Raw genomic sequence first — 23,007 nt, forward strand, 5'->3', positions numbered from 1 at the left:
ATGCCATTGTTTCGTGGAGGAAGACTGTTTTGGCAAAACTTTTGACTGTTTCACTTAGTTGGATTATAATTCTACAAACACATTTGTCTGCAGTTTCTCTCCCCTTTAATAATCACCAAATTAAATAGGATTCTTGCACTGCAGTAGCCCGGTGAGTGGTAGAGCCGTGTGGTCGGTGCAACAATACGTGGGGGAAAGCAGGCGTTTCCCCCTTCTAACTGGGACCTGTGGCTTGAAATGAATATGTGATTATTAAAGATCAAAAGATTAAAGGATTGGCTTCTGCCTGCACGGTAGTGAACGTTGCTCGCGACGGAGGGTTTGGTGTATATTAAAGATGGGAGGTAGGGTCCCCGCTCCTTCATTGGCAGCGCCGTTGTTTGCTGCGGAAAGGGGGAGTTGGTGTTATGCTAATATCAACGGAACGCCCACTTGCACGAGTCCGGTAGTGGAGGTGGAGGTAAAGGCGATCAGTAGTGACATATAGACCCAGATCCAGAGCGAATGGCTCATTAATCGCCTCTTGACCATCAGCCTCCAACATCTCAGCTCTGATCTGGCGTGTTGTATCTTTTTTTCTCTTGTAAAACACCAGAGGAGAATACTCTGGGGTTTCCCCCCCCCCACTTTCAAGCTGGCACAGTGACACTGAGGTTTTACTGTAACTGGCCAGTCACGTTCACTGATTTTTTTTTTGCAAACCAGGGATCCGACGATTTACACCCTCCTCGGTCAGGCAAGAGACGGGTTCGAGATCGTTTTGCCGTTTTCACTTGGAGGTAAAAAAAAAGCTGTCACGATGTTGGAAAGCACAGCGGGGTCTTCCCCTGTGATCCTATCTTGTCTGTTGGTGTTGACCATCCTCACACTCATCGATGCGAAGGGCAGTTTTTACGCTCCTTACAGATATAACCTCTTTACCTCAGGATCAAGCCCCAGTCTGAAAGGAGCAGGACGAGTCACCGGCCGGCACAAGTGAGTTCCTTTATTTGACTTAGAAATTTAAAAAAACCTCAATTATTATTCAAACTGTCTGCAGTTTTAAGCCTACGCCTCCAGACGTTTGGTGTAATTTAATAACGTATTTGTTTTTTTGCAAAACTAAACGCGACGAAAACATACGGGACAAAGTTAATACAGATGTGCTTGTGATTTTTTTTCAGCTTCTCTGAAAATTGGCAAAGCTTCTATCTCAAGTAAAATAGTTCTTGATGAAACACTTAACGATAGATCGACATTTTACACCTTTTCAAAAAATAAATTCAATGGATTTGTTTCTGACAAAAAAACCCCAGTCGGTAATCGTATATATTATTCTATTTGTTAATGGAGGTTTTATTTCTGCAAGGTACAAAGGAGTTTTGGCACCGAGTTGAATGCAGTACTGCTCCTGTAAATGCTCCAATGCAAAAATTGTACTCCTGATTTGTTTTTTTTTAGGAACTATTGTGCCTATATTGTGAAAAAGAATATCACGTGCACGATGCAGGACGGCACAGACACCTATGTGAAAGCCGAGTATCACCAGTGTGCTTGGGGCCAATTGAAGTGTCCGGGAGTGGTCATGTAAGTCTCACTATCTCAAACCCTGCACAATACCGCATAAGTAATACAGGAGGAGCCCGAGAGGAAATCGGCTGCTAATTTGCAATTACAGCTGGGGTTTCTGTATATTTGTTTCCAGTCTAGTGGTGCCCCGAACACAATAGACTTTTCAAGACCCTGTCACAGTAAAATGTACTGTGCAGATTTATTTTGACGAGACCCTCCATCCATCAGGAAATAAGGAACATGTTTTAATCCAGGTCAAATAATTAAGAGGGGGAGGGGGCGGAGGATAGCATATTGGCTGACTTTTTAAAGTGCATGTCGCCTTCAAATTCAAATTCACAAGTGATTTTTATGGTTTAAAATAAACTTAGAATCGCTTCACGTGCACAAAAGAAGACAAGCTTAAATGAATGCGTTTGTGCAGCGTTCAATGGAAGATTGAGCCGAATGGGTTGAGCTGATTAAAATTTGATGGTTGAATGTATTTGCTTTAATATTATTGTGTTTTCACATTCTGTGGAAATTAATAAATTGAACTATTTTAAATAACCGAAATGTTTACCTACGATGATGCACACATCTGAGATAGTTGCCCGAAGTTCACAAAAATAAACTGAAATAAGATTCTGAACCGAGCAACTAACTGTACTGCGCTGCTTCGGGTCATTTATTTTTGAGTAAACGGTGAGGAACTTTCTGCAACTGAACAGTGGCGCTGCTGTGCCCTCTCGTGGCAAGGAAAGGAACATCACGCGCCCTAACATCCAACACCCACTCAAAAAAGATGCCACATATTCTTCATTGGAAACTACCTTTCATGATATTAATATGATTTAGTACCACAATTACCCTAATTAAATTTTGATTAGATTTAATTTGTATCATCTTGTTAAGATGCTACAGATTTAATTTAACAAAAACTCCACTCAAGGCTGAACTTCAAAGAGTAAATGGTGCAACTTGGCACAGAATCATTTTAAATCCACTAAAGTAGTCAAAAGCATTCTTTTGATTGAAAAATGTGGAGTTTTCTAATGGTGTGGTTTAATTGGGTACATGGCAGAGACAGGAGAGAAGCTGGGATTGTTCTCCTCAGAGCAGAGAAGGTTAAGGGGAGATTTAATGGAGGTGTTCAAAATTGTGAGGGGGGTTTTCCTAGAGTGAATAAGGAGAAACTATTTCCACTGGCAGGTGAGTTGGTAACTAGAGAACACACATTTAAGATAATTGGCAAATGAATCAGAGGGGAGATGACAAGAATACTTTTATGCAGTGAGTTGTTAAGATCTGGAATGCATTGAAGATTCAGTAGCAACTTTCAAAAGGGAATTGGATATATACTTGAAAAGGAAAAATTTGCAGGGCTATCGGGAAAGTGGGGGGAGGTGGGGAAGTGAGACTAATTGGAAAGCTCTTTCAAAGACACGATGGGCTGAATGGCCTCCTGTGCAGCAAGATTCTATGACTCCATGGTTTGATACAAGAGGGCACTTTTGACTTCACATACATGTCTATAGGTAATAAAGGACACCAGCATGGTGACAGTGTCATTATATTGGTGCCCTTCCAATCTGTCAATGCCACAGAATTTCCAGCTGAAAGGTAACAGTAATGCCTATGCTGGAGAGCTTAGACTGGTTCCAGGAGAAAAACAATTGAAGAGTTGCCAGGTATCAAAGCAACCACTGAATTAAATACACAGCATTAGAAACAAATGTGTCTTTGGGTTGGGGGAAGTGTTACATATTAGGTCATCGCTTTGGCCAGGTTCTGTTGCTGGAAAAGCTTCTTCCAAAACCCCCAAAAAATGAAGGGCAGCTGCTGTTCAAAAGCAGGTTAGCCACCAGTGAAAGTTGTGCTGCAGATGTTACATCTGCTGTTGCATAAACTTGTTCAATGTGTTTTCTAGTTTAAAGGCTTTTATTACTTAAACTATAATGAAAACAAAAAATTAGTCATGTCAGATGCCGTCAACAATGTAATAACATATGTCTTAATAGGAGTCATTTCATATTTCTCTTTATACTAAACAATAGCATCTACCATGGTGATGGTATCAATCAAAGTTATAGTCGCTTATAATCGTTTTTCCATGTCTTGATATCAGCCAGAGAAGTCTGCTTATGGGAAAAGCTTTGTTCCTCGTGCTACCATTTACATCTTACTTTTGCAGTTCTTTATTTTTTTGCAGCAGATGTTGATTATTGGTAATGTGTGTGTGGTGCAGTTACTCTGCTGATGTTAATGCAGTAACTGGCAGCAAAGAGAAGTGGTCAGTTGTGTAACTCCAAAAACTGCGTGCCACTTGTATCATTCTTTGCAGTCAAAATTGATTATCTGAAGTTAAATATCTTTAAATCTGATTAAATAAGGAATGGAATATTTTCATGTCTTGAGTAGAGACGTCATCGGGTCACTTCCTTGGCACAGCACTGGTAAAGGTCTAGGAACAGGTCAGTCACCTGCCCCCTTGCCTAAAGTTGGCAAAAAAACTGGAACTAGCAGAGAGAGAAAATATAAACTTATAAAAGAAAACAATAGGATATCAGAAGCAGGCTTCTCTGACTGATAAACAGAGATGGGAAAACGATTATAATTCAGCACAGCATCAGTTAAGCGTAGACTAATCATTGGAAAGAGATACCAATTTGCAACACAGTATTTCTGATTTTATTGCCTCTTTTACTCTGGCTAAGTAGGAATGTTTGGATTGTCATAGCAACAGCACTGCATTAGGACTCCATTCTGTCTTCAAAAAAATAACAATCTGAGCAGAAGTAACCACAGCATTAGATTGTTGGTAACCTTTCCAAGAAACTGTGTCCCTTTGAACCTCAACATCAGCATAAGAACATCCAAAGTAACTACTTGAGTAGAGTGGAGTGCCACAGAGATCAGTGCGTGGGCACTGATTTACAATCTATATCAATGACTTGGATGAAGGGTCCAAATGTATGGTTGCTAAATTTGCTGATGACACAAAGGTAGGTAGGAAAGTAAGTTGCGAAGAGGACATAAGGAGTCTGCAAAGGGATATAGATAGGTTAAGTGAGTGGGCAACCATTTGGCAGGTGGAGTATAATTTGGGATAATGTGAACTTGTCCACTTTGGCAGGAGGAATAGAAAAGCAGTATTTAATTTAAATGTTGAGAGATTGCAGAACTCTGAGGTACAGAGGGATCTGGGTGTCCTAGTACATGAATCACAAAAAGTTAGTATGCAGGTGCAGCAAGTGATTAGGAAGGCAAATGGAATGTTGTCATTTATTGCAAGGGGAATGGAATATAAAAGTAGAAATGTTTTGCTACAGTTGTACAGGGCATTGGTGAGACCACATCAAGAATACTGTGTGCAGTTTTGGTCTCCTTATTTAAGAAAGGACATAATTGCTTTGGAGGCGGTTCAGACAAGATTCACTCGACTGATTCCTGGGATGAGGGGGTTATCTTATGAGGAAAGGTTGGACAAGTTGGGCCTGTATACACTGGAGTTTAGAAGAATGAGAGGTGATCTTACTGATACATATAAGATCCTGAGGGGACTAGAAGGGGTGGATGCTGAGAGGATGTTTCCCCTTGTGGGAGAGACTAGAACTAGGGGCCACAGTTTAATAAATAAGGGATCTCCCATTTAAGACAGAGATGAGGAGAATTTCTTTCTCTCAGAGGGTCGTGAGTCTGTGGAACTCCCTTCCCCAGAAAGCAGTGGAGGCAGGGTCATTGAATATTTTTAAGGCTGAGTGAGATAGATTCCTGATTAACAAGGGAGTCAAAGGTTATAGTAGGTAGACAGGAAAGTAGGGTTGAGGTAACAATCAGATCAGCCACGATCTTATCAAATGGCAGAGCAGGCTCGAGGGGCCGAGTGGCCTACTTCTGCTCTTAATTCGTATGTTCGTATGTTGCTCACTTTTGTTCCACAATTATGGGTCTTCAGAAACCTTCCTAAAGGTTTAACCAAAGAGATGTACCAATGGGTCTACTAACTTTAAAGAATTCTTCCAGAAAGAAAACTTTAGCTATTCCAGACACTAGTGATTATTGAAGTTAGGCTGCCACTTCATTGCAGTGCTGAGACGTTAAAGGAAGATCCTGTCTGTCTGTTCAGATGGATGTAAAAGATCCCAGGACACTATTTGAAGAGCAGAGTTATTTTAGGGTGATTCCTCCCTCAACCAACACCATTAAAAATTGGGTAACAGGTCATTGATTTACTTACTGTTTGTGGGACCTTGATTTGCACAAATTGGCTGCTGTATTTTGGTATATAACAACAGTGATTGCACTTCAGAAGTAATTCATTAGTTGTAAAGTGCATTGCGATATGGTGAGGATGTGAAAGGCACTATATAAATGCAAATTCTTTCTTACTGTGGCTTCACTTACAACTGAGTTGAAAAGAAAATGTGGGACTTGATTGGTTGCTAATTGCTTAAGGATGGAAGAATAATGTGAAAGTCATATTTCTGTATGAAAGGCTAGAATACCATAGCTTTAAAACACCCCAAGATTCAACCACTATTATTCAATGCAAAGTCTCACTATCATAAAATATACCATTATAAAAAGTACCCACAACTTGTAAATGTGCCTCATCAACATAATCACTTACTGCCAAATCTAAACGGCTGAAAAAAATTCTCAAAATATTTTTATGTCATCTGATTGAAGTTGAAATGATTGCCAAAAGAGTGGCACAGATCTATTGTATTAAGAACAATATTTTGACATGCATTATGTAAATATCAGACTACACACTGGATTATGAATGTTAAAACAAAACAAATGTAAATAGAAGATACTCAATCAGAAACAACATGGAAAGTCAGGTGCAGGCCGAATGTGTAACATAATTTGGCTCTCATCTGTTCCCTTTTGTGCGTTCTGTTACTACCACAGTAAATGCTAATTTTAATGAAAAACAGATTGCTTGATTTAACTAGCTATTTTTAGTTGTTAGAATCAATTTGCAGGCAGCTGAGTAGCCTGTGAGACTTTGAACCTCAATCGAATGCTGAAATCTACTTCCCAGCTGTCATTTAATTTAGATTTAATAACAGTATTTGAAAATACAGAGTTGTGTTCAAAGTCGATTAAGGACACTCTTAAGAACACATTAAGGACACATTAAAGACACAAGATACATGTGCAAGGGCATCAACCAATCACGCCTTTCTACACGAAAGTGCTTTGTTGCACTATGAATCCAGAAGCTAAATTTGAAAACTGCAAAAAAAAACAAGGCAACAGTTTAAAGAGTAGCAAAAAGGGTGATTTATTACTGTAATCGAGTATTGAGGCTGATTGAATTAAAGAACTCAACCTGTGAATTTGAACCCAGGAATAGCTTTCAGTACATAGCCCATTGAGATCACATTCAATTTGGCTCCAAACCCTCAAGAAAAGAAACCTTCATCTTCTTAATCTAGACTCTATCAAACCCAGGTTCAGGAAATAAAAAATACTCTTGACATCTTGCATATCTACAGCTTTGCCTCAGCCAGTAAGCTTTGTACAAAGTAAATGACTGAATTAAGAAATCAGGACCACGTAACTTTTTCACTTTGTTTCACACCATTATAAACTACTGCCATATTGGAAGATGCATGGTTTGTTTTAACGATCTTTCTTAACTTTCAGATTGTAAATAACTGTTTATTGATCGAAAAATAATCATTTCTTCACATAGGTATCGGACCTTTTTCAAACCTAAATATAAAATTGGATACAAGACTGTTACAGAGTTAGAATGGAGATGTTGTCCAGGATACTCTGGTGATGCATGCCAGGACGGTCCTACAGGACTGCCTGAACTTGTACCATCACACCCTGGCCCCAGAAAAGGTTATTATGGTAAGTTTTAATTTAATCAGGGATTTTTGTCTCTGTGTTTGATAGAGGTAGTGCTTTATAAATATGTTTAGGCCCTGAGGCTAGTTGAAACTAGTAAGGAGCCAGAACAATCAGATATTTTCTGACTGTAAAATAATACTTTTTCATTCATTTGGAATAATCTTAAAGCAAGACAACCTTGCCAACATATAAAGTAGCAACTGAGATTTGGTCCTTCAATTCAGGAGTGTCTAAACTACTACCGTGGACAATCCAGCCTATTTAGCCCAGGCTACTTTCTATTTGTATGTCTTACTCATTAGTTTGAATTTTGTTGGGCTTGGAGGTTTGAAAAGCGCTCTTTTTGATATTGTTTCCTCAGTGGTGGATAAATCCAGAATCAGAACACCAAGGTCTGCAGATCTAGTATCCAAAGCATGGATATTTACAAATTAATGGGAGAATTCATTTAAACATTGGCCTGGAATTTCCTATAATGGCGCAACAGGCAAGTTCGACCAAAATCTCTGCTAAAATCTACGCCGATCTTGCCTGAGAATCCGATTAGAATACGCTGGAACGTAAAAAACAGCATAAAACAAATGGAAATCAGGGTTAATTGAGGCCTGAGGAAAGTGCGTAACTTACGCTATATTCTTTCTATAGGTCCTACTCTACGTATGAAAATTAAAGATTAAGGTCATCAAACCATCCTTTATGTATATTAGGCACATTAATTAGCATGTTTAACAAAATACAATCGCAAAAGTTTTTAAATTTGTTATGTAACTCATTCTGATGCCATAAAAATGCATTCAAAGGTACAGAAAACACAGTTCAGGTCTCAGTGATGAGAAATTGAAAAAATTGCTGAAAAAAATAATTAAACACAAGAAATATGACTTTGGGTCCTGCTGCTCCTAAAATTTTAAGCACAAATTTACAGCCCGTTTGGAATTGGCATAAATGCAGGAAACTTGGATTCTCCAATCTTTTGTATGATGGGGCAGAGCAGCATTAATGAGTGGCAGAAGTTTTTGGCAGAGGTTTTTCTGAATCGGTGCAATAGATCGAAGAAACACAGGCATAGCGTAAGAACGTGCTTAAACCACACGCCCAAATATAACACTGAAAATCAGCATTACGGCATACTTACGCCATTGTTTTTGTGCAAGTTTTAAGGAAATTCTGGGCCATTATGTGTAGTGCTAGACATTATGCACTAAGGAATCCAATAAGACAAAAAGCTTGGACAATTCTGCTTTAATTGGATAGAACATTAATAAAGAATAGATGTACTTGACTGTTCATAGATGTATCCCGAGTTCTTCGGCAGTTTCCCCCTCAAAAAAATGCTGCAGATGGAGAAACAATCTGATTCTATCAATCTGATTTAATTCTATTTGATTTTTGTTCTGCAGAACTTAAGTGCACTTGGGAAGCAATAATGGAGATTTGAGGGGTGAAATTGGTCTTGAGCAATAGGGACATGGAAAAATAATCGGGTGGGCTGCCGATCCGCTCTCGGCCGTTTTGCTCTACCGCCCAAGACCAATTTCTTTCCGGGTTAAATTTTTTATTGCAACATTTTTTAATAGAAAAATGTTTTCACTTATAGTTGTGTTATGGTAAGCCATGTGGGGGATCTCACAATTATGAAGGATTAAGCACTGAACACAAGCCACCCAAAAGTTCAAATCGATAATATATTCATTGCTATGAAGGCCATGTGTGTAAACTCATTTATGGAAGAATCTGCCCTGCAGTAACAAGATTTTTACAATTCCATTGCCAGTTCATCCGACACCATGATTTAATTTCCATATCCAAACAAATAATCAGAACCAAAAGTTCTAATGTCTGATTATAAGTTTGGAATGTAGAAAGGATGTTCTCTACTGCCAGGTTAAGCTGTTACAAAGAATATTTGGGATTTTTGTAAAAAACAGCTATGTAAAACAGATACTTTCTAATTTGATGTTTGTTATAATAAAAGGTCCCAACTCGTTTACTTTCTTACCTGGAGTTACCTATATAAAAGTTTTTGAGATCAGTCATCACTCTTCAAAGTGTCAAAATATAAAGAAAGAGGAAAAAGAGTACTTTTTTTTTCTGACTCAGCTGAAAATTTACAAGCACCTGGCAATTTAAAAACTTTCCTCAACTAACAGTGATTGACTGACCTCAGGACCTATTTGGATCCCTCCTTGGCTTAATAATGGCCTGAAAGGGACATGCCAGTTAGCAGCTCATCATAATTGTCTTCCAAATCACCCCTGAGCAACACCATGTGAAATCACCTTAATACTTACAATAGCATCCTTCATTTATGTCGCTTAGCTTGGTTTAGAGTATAAGATCTAAACTTTATGGAACATGGCATATAAACCATGGATCCTTGTATTACTGACTTTACAGAGAGTGAATATTAAATAGAGATACAATTATTTAATAACTTTTTGATCCTCCTTTAGACTTTCTCTGTCTAATCCATTAATTTTGTAATATTTGTTCTTCCTAGGTCCCAAGGCTCCGGATATATATGGAGAACGAATAGACCGTTTGGAAGATGAAATGCGACGTGTGTCACAATCATTTGAGAGACTCCAATCCATGGTGAGTGGGATCAGTGACAGTCTCAGGCTATCAATTCAGGAAGACACCAATAAAATGATTGTATCATTGCTGAATAATCTAAAATACCCAGATGCCGCAGTAGGCTTTGGATATATAACTGATGGCCTGGAAAGCTTAGGTAAAGGAGAAGCAACGTACCCACCAGCAATGGGAGACTTAGTAGCCAAAGTGACGGAGGTTAAGGATGTCTTGAAAACAAAGAGTGACTTGCTTGATGAAGTTCATGGGATGGTCATTGGCCACGATGGCCAACTCAGGCAACTTCTGGAGGCCAGTCGACCACCTTCACCTTTGGCAACTGTGGATGTCCTTGATAGTTACATAGAAAACAAGCTCACCAAGTTCAGAGCGGACCTTCTAGATGGCTTCGAAAACAAATTCACAGATGTACAAGCTGTCTGTGATTATAAGGTAAAGCTAGTCCAACAGCAGTGTGAGGAGCAGAAGAGCATAAACCAAAGACTTCAAGAAACGATAGATGGGAAAGAATCTGACCTAAAAAAGGAAATTCATAACTTACAAACTCAAATTGATGGATTGCCTGCAATTGAAAATTGCTGTGATACTGTTAAGTACCTGTCAGAAAGAATCAATGCCCTGGAACAGAACCTTCAAGAAATCTCAGACTATCAAAGGTCATTTACAACCCGATTTGAGACTGAGCTGCCACAATTCTCCACTGTTCATGTGGAAAATGTTTATGATAGTAGGCTGGAAGACATTGAAGCTAAAATCAATGCAACAGAGAGGACCTTGGAAGAAAACTGTCTGTCCATAGAAAACAACATGAAGGGACTTCTTGGCACTGAGATGGATGGTATGAAAACTCTCCTGCATGATAAGCTAAAGGATATCGAGGGCCGGGTTACCATTATCGTTGAGGAATTAAGCAATGTAACTGTACCTGCCAACATAGAGGGACAAGTAATCCCAATGCTGGAAACGGAGCTTGCCACTATTAAAAAGCAAACTAATGAAGGTCTAGATGATTTGGGGGGAAGACTAGTAGCTTTGGAGAATCTGTGTACTGCAGGTTGTACCTCAATCATTAGTGACATTGAAACTCTCAGAACAGATATCGATGATTGCCAGAAAAACTGCCAAGATATAGTGACTAAACTAGACCAGAACTCTGGTCTACTTAAGAAACTTAACTACTCTATGTTTGAAATACATAGAAAAATTAAAGACGAAGAAGAATCCAGTGCAGTGCGGGGAGAAATTACTTTACTAAAGATCAACATTAACTCTGTTAACAGAACACTAAAAGGGATCAAAGATACTGTTAGCAGATATGCTGATGAGTTTGCATTTGCCAATTCAACCTGGGATGAACATGAGCGCAAAATGACAGATGAAGTCCATCTGATCCAACAGGTAGTGACCAGCCAAGGTTCCCAGCTCGTGTTTAATGACAAGCGTGTCCACGAACTCAAAGGAGATCTGCAACGAATTAACAACAGGATAATGTCAGATCTTCATAACTGCAAGCACAATGCTCAAGATATCCAGAAGGAAGTGTCACAAGTTGACAGACGGGTAGCTGAAATGGAAAGTGTGTGCAGTAAACTAAGTGCAGTATCAAGCAGTCTGGATTATATTAAGGATGGTTTGGATAATCATGCTGGTGATCTGTGGAGTTACTTAGACCAAATGAACGGAACCCTTGTGATACACAGTCAAGACATCATTGGTCTGAAAGATTCAGCCCATGAATGCCGTACCAGGATTACAGACATTTCTGACAGCATTGGAGATCGGACATTAGATGGTAAGCATCATAAATGCTGTACCTTCACCACAGCTATTAATACTAGATTTACAAATAGGATAGAATATCCAATTCAAAAACCTTATATAGTCCTTTTTAGGAATTGGAACAAGTCCTATCAGATCTCAACATTCTTACTATCTTTATTGTGAAGTAAGAGTGCACAATGTAATGAAAAAACATAGAGAGACAATTATTCATTACACACAGCATTTATGCTGTATGTTAATTATAAGGTAGTAATCCAGAGAATGGGGTTCAGACAGCATCATAAACCACAACGGTGAAATTCAGTTTGTCTGATTGTCAGTTGAATTCTGTAATTAGACTACTGCCTTAAATCCACTTGCAAGGATTTGGTTTCCAATACATAACTATTTACACGAGTTTTAAGAACAAAATATTAACTTTTTAAAAAAAAAAGTTGAACCCCTATGAATACTCAATAATCAAAGATTCTGTGTGGTACCCTTAACCTGGAGTATTACTTTAAAGTAAATTTTCACTGCAAGTTTAGCATTGGTGCGAAGCAGTTTAATCTTTGCTCCAATGCTAATGTAGTGAAGATCAGGTGTTAAGACTGAAACCAGCTCCAAAACAAATTGAAGTGAGGCTACTGGTCCTGCACCTATTGTTTATTTAATACGAGAGGCATCAGTTTGGATTCAGCCCATGAGTGCTGTACCAGGATTACAGACATGTGTAAAAGGAAAATTCCCCTAACAGTGAAATTACTGGTCACATAAATTGAACCATTTTTATTTTAATTACATAACTGAATTTGAGAGGAAAATGTACATTACAATCCAATGTCATTCTCTAGTTAAATTGCATTTTAAAAAAACAGTGCAACACTTAGTGTATTCCTTTTCTTTCTTTCATTTGCTATGTTAGTATGATGTGTGGTCTTTTTACAAGCAAGCATGTGGGATTTGTGATGGTTTTAGTTTGCCAAATTCACACGCCTACTTAAAACAACATAGAACCAGAGAAGTTTAAAGCACAGAAAGAGGATGTTTAACCAATCTTGCCTGTGCTTGCTTTTTGCTAGAACAGCTCAAAACAAATCCCATTGCCCTGCTGCCTCCCCATAGCCCTGTATCTTTCTCTGGTTCAAATGTTTATCCACTTTTCCCTTAAAAGATGCAAATAGTCTTCGCCTCAACTATTCCCTGTGGTGTGCTCTAACAACTGTGTGCGTAAAGAAATTTCTCCTAACATCTCTCCTCACACTCTGTTAAAATTTTACACTGATGACTCCTGGTCACTAACTCCCCAGCCAAAGCAAATAGTCTTTCCCTGTATCAACATGTCATCATTTTAAACAGCTCTTAAATCTTCTCATAGCCTTCTTTGATTCAGTGGAAATAGTCCTCAATATCTCAAGTGAAGTCAAAATCATCGAATTCAGGGGGAAAACAAACTTTTTCAATGCATAAAAACTTCTGTCCGTAAGAACAGAAATCAAAATATTGTTTTGTTTCCATTTGGAACTTTCAAAATTACCTTCAGTACAACAAGTACTAATTACTTTCCTCAAACAATTGAAATTATGCAGATGCTGTACAAATCATCAACATCCCATTACTGAATGCTAAATTATAATAAATCATTTCACATTTTGGACAGCGATCATCAGGTTATTGTAAAATTAAACACCAAACTCTTATATTTTGTTGTCCTGCAAATGTCAAGCTAAATTTTAAATTTCATTTATGTGAACAATTTACGCAGCAACAGGAGACTCCAATCACTTCAATAACTTTGGAATGCGATTTACTTCACAGGAGGAGGAAAATTTCTCATTTCTGTTTTAGGTGTAAAATGGCACAAATTTAGTGGCTCATTAGTGAAGAATGCTGTATCCCCACCTCACATATCATTTACTTCAAGAACAGCATTAAATTATATTTTGACACAGACATTATTTAAAGAATAGACAGGATTTTTCTGGCATGGGATATATGTTATAACACAAAATTACAGCAATTCCAATTACCATCACAAACTTCAAATAGTTAATTACCTAACACATAAACAAAGGCAAATTGAAATCTCCCAGCAGTGCCTATTTGATGTCCACATATAGGCATTGTTGAAAATCTGCAGTCTGGTACATCAGTAGAGAGGCTGGGCCAGTTCATTCCCACTGCAATTTGAAAGCTTTTTCACAGTAGGTTTAGATAACACTTGCTGGAGCATAGCTAAGGTAAGATTTTGCTTGTAACATTTTAACAAACCAGAACGAACTATGTAGTATATGTACCATGTACACTTCTACTATACAGCAAGTAGGAAAAAAGGGAAACAAAAAAGAATTATTTAAATATTTTTTAAAAATTGAAGCGTGGAGGACAGTTCTCCACACAGTGATCTTTGACATGCTGTTAGTTGGAGTTGGGGAGCAGAGATGCTTCACGCTGTCCCTCCAATATTAGCTTGAGTACAGTGTGTCATACAATTCCCCCTCTCCCCATTACATCTGTACCTTGATGTTGAATCTGTGGTGTAAGCACTGCATCACACAGAAAAGCTCAACAACTCTCAGCAGTGTTCAAATCCTAACAGTGGCCCATGGGCCATATGTGGTCTCAAAGCCCTGACAATCCAGCCCTCATAGTTCAAACAACTCAGTCTTACTTGCACTTATGTTTCTTACTCGATGGTTTGTCCCTTTTTAATTTTGACGGCCTGGTTGTTTGGAAAGAGCTGTTTCTAGCACTGTTGCCTCATTGGTGGATCAGAAATCGGTACACCAAGATCTGTTGATCAGCAACTTAAGATTTATGCAAGTTACTCAGAATATGGGTTTCAATTTTATACATGATGACCTGAGGCTCCATGGTATGAACCTATTCAACCCCAGAAGACAAAAACCCCAGATACCACTGAAACTAGATGAGCGCCTGTTATACAGAGGGAAGCTGTGGAATTAATGGGGAAGTGCAATATGTTGTATTGGGCAGTTATACAGCTTTGGAAATGTATTACATTGGAGAATTCTGCAGGATAAAAGCAATATTTCCATCAAAAATATACCTAGACCTGTAGCAGGATAAAGAACTAAGGGGACCATACCATCTTGTAGAAGAAAAAGGTAGCCTCCCCAAAGCCAATGTAGGGATGTATCCTACTTGGCTGTAGTCATGGAGTCAAATGTTACTTCAGTCTACCCCACATTGGGGCAGTGGACACTCAGTCTTAAAAGATTTTTCTTCAAGTTGATACAAAAAAGATTATAAATTTTAGCCTTAACCAGGCTATAAAATATTTCTGCATTACGTTACTATAAAGGCTACTGCTGTGGGAGGGGATGGGGTAAGAGCTAACCTTGTTAGCTAAAGTGGTTCATTGCATGACACTCAACCGGAAAATAGAGAAAGAAAACAAAGAACTTGCATTTATAACAAGTTCAAATCCTAGGGCTGCCTGACATTCAAGCTTCCTTGTCTAGGTGAGTTCATTTTTTCAGTCCTCATTGACTAAAGGAGTTACATTTTGAAATGCATCTTGTGCCACCAATCATAGAGCAGTCCTCGGGACACACTGCCCCCATCTGTCAGTTGCTGGCAGAGGAAATGCTTCTTTCACCAATATAAATTATACAACAGTATCACACATAGACTTTAATAAAGAATGCAACATTCCTTATAAAGTGAAGGGCAAGGCTGGTAGAATTAGGGAACCTTGGATGACTCGGGAGATTGAGGCCCTAGTCAGGAAGAAGAAGGAGGCATATGACATGCATAGACAGCTGGGATCAAGCGGATCCCTTGAAGAGTATAGTGATTGCCGGAGTAGAGTTAAGAGAGAAATCAGGAGGGCAAAAGGGGGACATGAGATTGCTTTGGCAGATAAGGCAAAGGTGAATCCAAAGAGCTTCTACAAATACATAAAGGGCAAAAGAGTAACCAGGGAGAGAGTAGGGCCTCTTAAGGATCAACAAGGTCATTTATGTGCGGAACCACAAGAGATGGGTGAGATCCTAAATGAATACTTCGCATCGGTATTTACGGTTGAGAAAGGCATGGATGTTAGGGAACTTGGGGAAATAAATAGTGATGTCTTGAGGAGTGTACATATTACAGAGAGGGAGGTGCTGGAAGTCTTAACGCGCATCAAGGTAGATAAATCTCCGGGACCTGATGAAATGTATCCCAGGACATTATGGGAGGTTAGGGAGGAAATTGCAGGTCCCCTAGCAGAGATATTTGAATCATCGACAGCTACAGGTGAGATGCCTGAAGATTGGAGGGTAGCAAATGTTGTGCCTTTGTTTAAGAAGGGCGGCAGGGAAAAGCCTGGACAACTACAGACCGGTGAGCCTGACATCTGTAGTGGGTAAGTTGTTAGAAGGTATTCTGAGAGACAGGATCTACGGGCATTTGGAGAGGCAGGGACTGATTAGGAACAGTCAGCATGGTTTTGTGAGAGGAAAATCATGTCTCACAAATTTGATTGAGTTTTTTGAAGGGGTAACGAAGAAGATAGATGAGGGCTGTGCAGTAGACGTGGTCTACATGGACTTTAGCAAAGCCTTTGACAAGGTACCGCATGGCAGGTTGTTCCATAAGGTTAGATCTCATGGGATCCAAGGTGAGGTAGCCAATTGGATACAAAATTGGATTGACGGCAGAAGACAGAGGGTGGTTGTAGAGGGCTGTTTTTCAAACTGGAGGCCTGTGACCAGCGGTGTGCCTCAGGGATCGGTGCTGGGTCCGCTGTTATTTGTTATTTATATTAATGATTTGGATGAGAATTTAGGAGGCATGGTTAGTAAGTTTGCAGATGACACCAAGATTGGTGGCATTGTGGACAGTGAAGAAGGTTATCTAGGATTGCAACGGGATCTTGATAAATTGGGCCAGTGGACCGACGAATGGCAGATGGAGTTTAATTTAGATAAATGTGAGGTGATGCATTTTGGTAGATCAAATCAGGCCAGGACCTACTCCATTAATGGTAGGGCGTTGGGGAGAGTTATAGAACAAAGAGATCTAGGGGTACAGGTTCATAGCTCCTTGAAAGTGGAGTCACAGGTGGATAGGGTGGAGAAGAAGGCATTCAGCATGCTTGGTTTCATTGGTCAGAACATTGAATACAGGAGTTGGGATGTCTTGTTGAAGTTGTACAAGACATTAGTAAGGCCACACTTGGAATACTGTGTACAGTTCTGGTCACCCTACTATAGAAAGGATATTATTAAACTAGAAAGAGTGCAGAAAAGATTTACTAGGATGCTACCGGGACTTGATGGTTTGACTTATAGGGAGAGGTTAGACAGACTGAGACATTTTTCCCTGGAGAGTAGGAGGTTTCGGGGTGATCTTATAGAAGTCTATAAAATAATGAGGGGCATAGATAAGGTAGATAGTCAAAATCTTTTCCCAAAGGTAGGGGAGTCTATAACGAGGGGGCATAGATTTAAGGTGAGAGGGGAGAGATACAAAAGGGTCCCGAGGGGCAATTTTTTCACTCAAAGGGTGGTGAGTGTCTGGAACGAGCTGCCAGAGGCAGTAGTAGAGGCGGGTACAATTTTGTCTTTTAAAAAGCATTTGGACAGTTACATGGGTAAGATGGGTATATCGGGATATGGGCCAAGTGCAGGCAACTGGGACTAGCGTAGTGGTATAAACTGGGCGACATGGACATGTTGGGCCGAAGGGCCTGTTTCCATGTTGTAAACTTCTATGATTCTATGAAATTGTTCAATCTGCTCTTTTCAAATTCAAAGGGGAGTACTTAAGAGTCAAGCTTTATTGGGAAGGAATATTCACCTTATCTGTACCTTCATTGATGAAAATGCCGCAGAGATTATTCAGTTTTAAGTGCATGTAAATAAGCTGCTCTTTATGGTTCTTCTATCCTGCTTCATACTTTTATCATCTAGCTATCTTCTAACCTTGATCCTCCATTTTTCTCTCAATTTCTTCAATTTCTAAAGCTTTATTAGCATTTTAGTTTGCAGGATCTTTACTGTATAAACTGTTATTTAATATTTGTATATTGAAGGAACAATAAGGTAACATGATGCTTCTACTGGGCTGAGGTTTAGAAGTTTCCTTTGTGGTCTTGGCTACGAATCTTAAAATCCAATCTTTAATTCCCATTTAAAATGAATACCAGATCTCAGATCTCATCTAAATGTGTGTGGCTGCCTGCCCACTTTGTTTCTGCTTTTAATATACCTCAGCACTGCCCTTCCTCTTTTAGATGACAGCATACAATAGTTCAGCTACAAGCAATTAATCTTTAATGTGAGATTTTAAAACACACCTTGTAGTAAAAACAATACAGCAGCTAATGCTGCAACAAGTAAAGTGATCTTTTATGAAAATAACTAGATAATGGATTATTGATTAAGAAGTACCCTCTAGATATATAAAGATGACTATTTGATGATTGGAGTGGGTAGAAGGGGGAAGAAATATTTTACCCTCATATTCTTTATCATTAACTCACATGGCTCAGTTTTTTCAAGGTGCTACCCAATGTGGAACTGAGCCAAATGGATCAGGAAAATGGAATGTTTGTGCTGAGTTTCAACTAGGGTGGCAGTAGGGGCCCTATAATTGGTATCCCTGGTCGAGGAGAGGAAATCAGAGGAGAATCAATCAGGGTTCTTACTTCCTATATTGCTATCCAATTATCTTGCTGGAAAGTGCATGTCTATGGGTGTCGGGCTAGGTCAGGATAAGACCTCACTGTGATGCGCTCCGTGGTCACGTAGCCTCCTGACGCTCACCCTCCAAACTAACACATGAAAAACTGATCAATTGCGCAAGTAGGGTCGCTGCGGCCAGTAGAATTGTACCCCAGCATAAGTCAGAGCTTTCAGAAGGAGAAGGAATGAATTGGAGACCATTTTAAAACTGTTCTTTGGAATTGAACCAAGGGTACTATGAGCAACAGGCCGTCAACGCCTTAAACCTTTGCACATTTTTTTCTGATAAACAATGTTCATTTTGAATTTGATGACTTAAGTTTGAGGTCACCTTATCAATAATCCTACAAACTTGTGTCGCTGTTGCAATTTTAGTCTATTATAAAGCCTGTTTGTGATGATTTTCTTTCATCCTGATGGATGATTCACAACAGATGACACCCACAGATACAGCTTGACCAACATGTTGATTTTCCACACAATTTTGTGGCTAAGCAGACTTGGTTAAATTACTACATGTGATTTTAAAAATAATAATTACTGGCTATCTACAGGAAATCCAATTAATTTATAAAAACGCATTTTTAATCTGAAAGCAAATTATTGTGCAGGATACTACTGTACAGAATTCTGAAACACGTGGTTTGTTGTTTTCTGGTATTTATAGTTAATTGAAATGTTGCAATTAACCTTGTGAATATCACTTGGCCTCCATTCATAAGTCTTTCTGGGAGGCAAATTGTTCTCTATTTTCAGCACATCTTCACTGTCACAGTCTCATCAAATTCAAATAGTTTTAATGAGAAGATTGAGGTTTGTTTGTTGAGGTTGTGACATAAAGACTTGTCTGTTAAACTGTATTAGCTGGGACTCCATTAAAAGCAGTGACTAGCACCACTGTTTAGCTTGTAAAGATTAAAAGAACATTTTATTATTTATAGTGTGTCCAACTACGCTGATCAGTCGAAATATATGGCAAAGTCCCCGGGACGGGTTCCAAAGTTCTTTCTGAACAGTGCTACTTCACATTTTAAAAAAAATTTCTCCGTTTCAACCAAATGCCACGATCCAGTTAAAATATTAATGCAAGTTATAACACCTTTCATGTCCTTAGGATGCCCAAAATGCTTTACAACCAATTCATTACTTTTGATGTATAGTCACTGTTGTTTTGTAGTTAAACACGGCAGCCAATTTGTACACAGCAAGATCCCCAAACAGCAAATTGGATAACTATGCAGTTAATATTTTTTGGTTTTGTTGGTTGAGGCAGGAATGTTGGTCAGGACAGCAGAACTCCTTGTATTTTTTTGAACAGTGCCATAGAATCTTTAACGTCCTTCTAAACAGTCAGATGGGGCCTTGGTTTGCATCTTGTCTGAAAGACAACAACTTTGACAGTGCATTACTCCCTCAATACAGTACTGATTTTCAGCCTAGATTATATGCTCAGGTCCTGCAATAGGGTTTGAACTCACAACCTTCTGACTCCTACAGTTTCAAGTTTTTAGACACAGAAACTGCAGCTCTCAAGTTACACGACAAAGACAATGACAATGTGATTTGAATTCAAAGCTGTGATTCAGCACAATGGAAACTAATGTTGAGAATGTGGATTTAGATTCAGCCAACCCTGCACATGTGCACTTCTTCAGATTTATCTCCTTTCTTACAATGGAAGCTTAAATACACTAATATTGGGACCATCGGAGTTTTCAGCATCTTACACAGCACCTTTAGAGCTGTTATTGCACTGAACAATCATTGCGTGTTCAAGTACTTACACTTTTGTGCCCAGACCAAAATCTATCCCCTAATGTTTAGAACTAGCCTTTGAATGCATGAGGTCAGTCTGAATATTAAATCTTAGTTCTAAAATTACAAAAACTCATACCCTAAAAAAGTGAGACCACAAAATACATTGCTGAAATACTTTTGATATTTAAAAGAACCTCAACTCAACTCTAGTGAGCAAAAGCCACTAATCAGCATTATGGTCATTGTGTAATTTCTGGTGCCAATCACAAAGGCCACCCAGTAATTTAGGACCTGAACAAAACTACAGTATGATTGTACCCACAGGAAACAATTATATTAAGTATTCTATTCAAAAAATACTATGAAACATCCTACTTTGGATGGGGGACAAGGATAAGAGGAAGAGGGAAGGCTTAAGACATGAATGGGACTTTTGTTATCAGCAGCAGTATTTAGACAGTGCCAAATTGTAACACAACAGTAAATGGTATTTTAACATCTGTAATCCTACTGCAATCATTGGTTGCAACTGAACACCAAGAAACGTACTCCAAATTTTCTTTTCTGTATTGTACCCGAAATGTAAGACTTGGACCTGTTTTTGTGGTTTGAAACTAAAGAAATTGCCAAGGACTTGACATGTGACAATATTAAATTGGAGTTTTAAATTTAGATAAGGAATACTGTAATATCTGCTTTTGTAGTTTTTGAATTGGTAAGATGTTTTAATATGGGTCCTTTCATGGTATGCTGCTCATTCTGAGGTTGAAAATATCATAATCAACTGTAATATTCGAGGCCCTACATCATAGTGCCTTAATAATGTGCCAGCTGAATATTTGTGTCTCAATGCCAAAAAATGAGGCACTTTTAAAAATGACTACTGTATAAAATAACACAAACGTAAGCGTACACTTTGGGGTCTAATTGTTCACAAACCACTAAAAACACTTTGCTCTTACAGTTTGTGATGTCATCTAAAACGTTCAGTTGAATTACAGAGCGCTGTAATTCGCTCTTCATCTTTATTACACTGAAGTCCATCATGCGATTTCTATTAAGCCTGTTGTAAAATAATGTAACGGCTTATTATAAAGAACAAATACTTGGCAATGAATTTAAGGCAGTTATCTAATATTAGAGATTCTGCTTTTGTTCACACAACTCTTTAGGCTCTCATCAGAACTGCTGGATTGAATTTGTCTTGTAATTTTTGTAATTGCCTCAAAACAATCAGTACTGTTAAATGCAGAGATGATTGTAACAGATGGTACTATTTATTAGTCTGTGTTATTTTAAGTGTTAGTAAAGAATATATAGCAACCATCCCACAGGACATTTCTGTAATAGGATGTATTTATAAAAAAAATCATGTTTCTGGAGTAAATTGCTTTTGGTTTGCTATATGGTTTTTAAGTTAGAACTAGGTATTTCACACAGCTCAATTCATAATAACTGTTTTGTCTCCTATTTTGGATCTAGACTGGTTAAATGTGAGTGAAGCTGCAAAATTTCATAGAATCATACATCACAGAAGGAGGCCACTTAGCCCATCATGCTGCATGCTTATTTTGAATATTTAATGAAAGACAATTTCAAACTCTCTTACTTCTTAACTTTTCATTATTTCAGTAGGAATTAGACAACTGATCTTTGCTTTCCTTGTTCAAAGAGGGTAAACAGAGAATCAGGTGGTGGGTTTAAGAATCCATTCTTAGCTTATATTGAATATTTGCCCAATTCTTTAATGCATTGGTAGTGATTTCGAAAGAGTACTTCAGGTCAGAAAAGAACAACCAAATCATATGAAATTATTAGACAATCTGTTGTGATCAGAATTTAGCTGGTTTGGATTAAGTAGATGCCAGAGGCTCTCTTTAACTGATCCATTACACTGCCACAGTACATGAAGCTACACTATATATAACAAAGACAGAAAACTATGAGGTAGTAACAATACAGGTATTGAAGCAGAGCTAGCACGTGGAGCTTGGTGATAAAAATAGGTCATGCCTATTAGGATAAGGGTCTTGAGTTTTTTTTATTCCCAGATAATTAGCAAGATTAATTCCTCCTTTTGGATTACAGAATCAAATTAATATTTTCTTTTATTAAAGGAAAAATAATTTTGTCACAACTAAGTCTACCAGCTTCCCCTGGACCTTCTAGTGTTCCTGGTTCAGATATTTCACTTGGACTTCCAGGTGGCCTATTTTGCATTATCTGGTTAAAAATTAAACAGATGCACGCATACACTGCCTTAATTTCATATACAATCAGTAATTAAAGTTTATTTGTACAATAGCTAGCCAATAACAGTTCTCATTATTGATATTTTTATATTCTGTCAAAGGAAATTACTTCCACATCTAGGCAAGACTTCTTATTAAATGAAAAATGCCAATATAAAAATAGATGGAATTCAATTCCAAACTATTTAAATACAGTGGCAGAGTTCCAAAATCTAATTGTGTTATTTTGAATTTCAGGTCTACAAGGTGCCATAGGTCCAGGATCATCAGGTATAATTAGAATCATAGAAAGGTTATAGCTCGGAAGGAGGCCTTTCAGCCCATCGAGTCCATGTTGGCTCAATGCAAGAGCAATCCAGCTAGTCCCACTCCCCCACCCATTCCCTGTAGCCCTGCAATTTTTTTTCTTTCAAGTACTTACCCAGTTCCCTTTTGAAGGCAATGATTGAATCTGCCTCCACCACCCCCTCGGGTGGTGCATTCCAGATCCTAACCGCTCACTGTGTAAAAAAGTTTTTCCTCATGTCACCTTTGGTTCTTTT

At 38.5% G+C, this 23,007-nt stretch overlaps 1 protein-coding gene across 3 annotated transcripts in view; it reads left to right on the top strand.

Moving 5' to 3' along the window:
- Positions 1-452: 452 nt before the first annotated feature.
- LOC137335191 (EMILIN-3) overlaps positions 453-23,007 on the top strand; it is a 32,541-nt gene continuing 9,986 nt past the window's right edge. For 2 of the 3 annotated variants that reach the window (XM_068000388.1, XM_068000387.1), the window contains exons 1-5: positions 453-975; positions 1,441-1,566; positions 7,241-7,404; positions 9,905-11,791; positions 22,703-22,735. In XM_068000388.1, the coding sequence (XP_067856489.1) occupies positions 800-975; positions 1,441-1,566; positions 7,241-7,404; positions 9,905-11,791; positions 22,703-22,735 (2,386 nt within the window). In that variant the 5' untranslated portion in view covers positions 453-799. The remainder of the gene's footprint in view (positions 976-1,440; positions 1,567-7,240; positions 7,405-9,904; positions 11,792-22,702; positions 22,736-23,007) is intronic. The other variant, XM_068000390.1, reaches the window with a different exon arrangement.

Source organism: Heptranchias perlo, chromosome 19, assembly GCF_035084215.1.
Source record: "Heptranchias perlo isolate sHepPer1 chromosome 19, sHepPer1.hap1, whole genome shotgun sequence".
NCBI lineage: Eukaryota > Metazoa > Chordata > Chondrichthyes > Hexanchiformes > Hexanchidae > Heptranchias > Heptranchias perlo.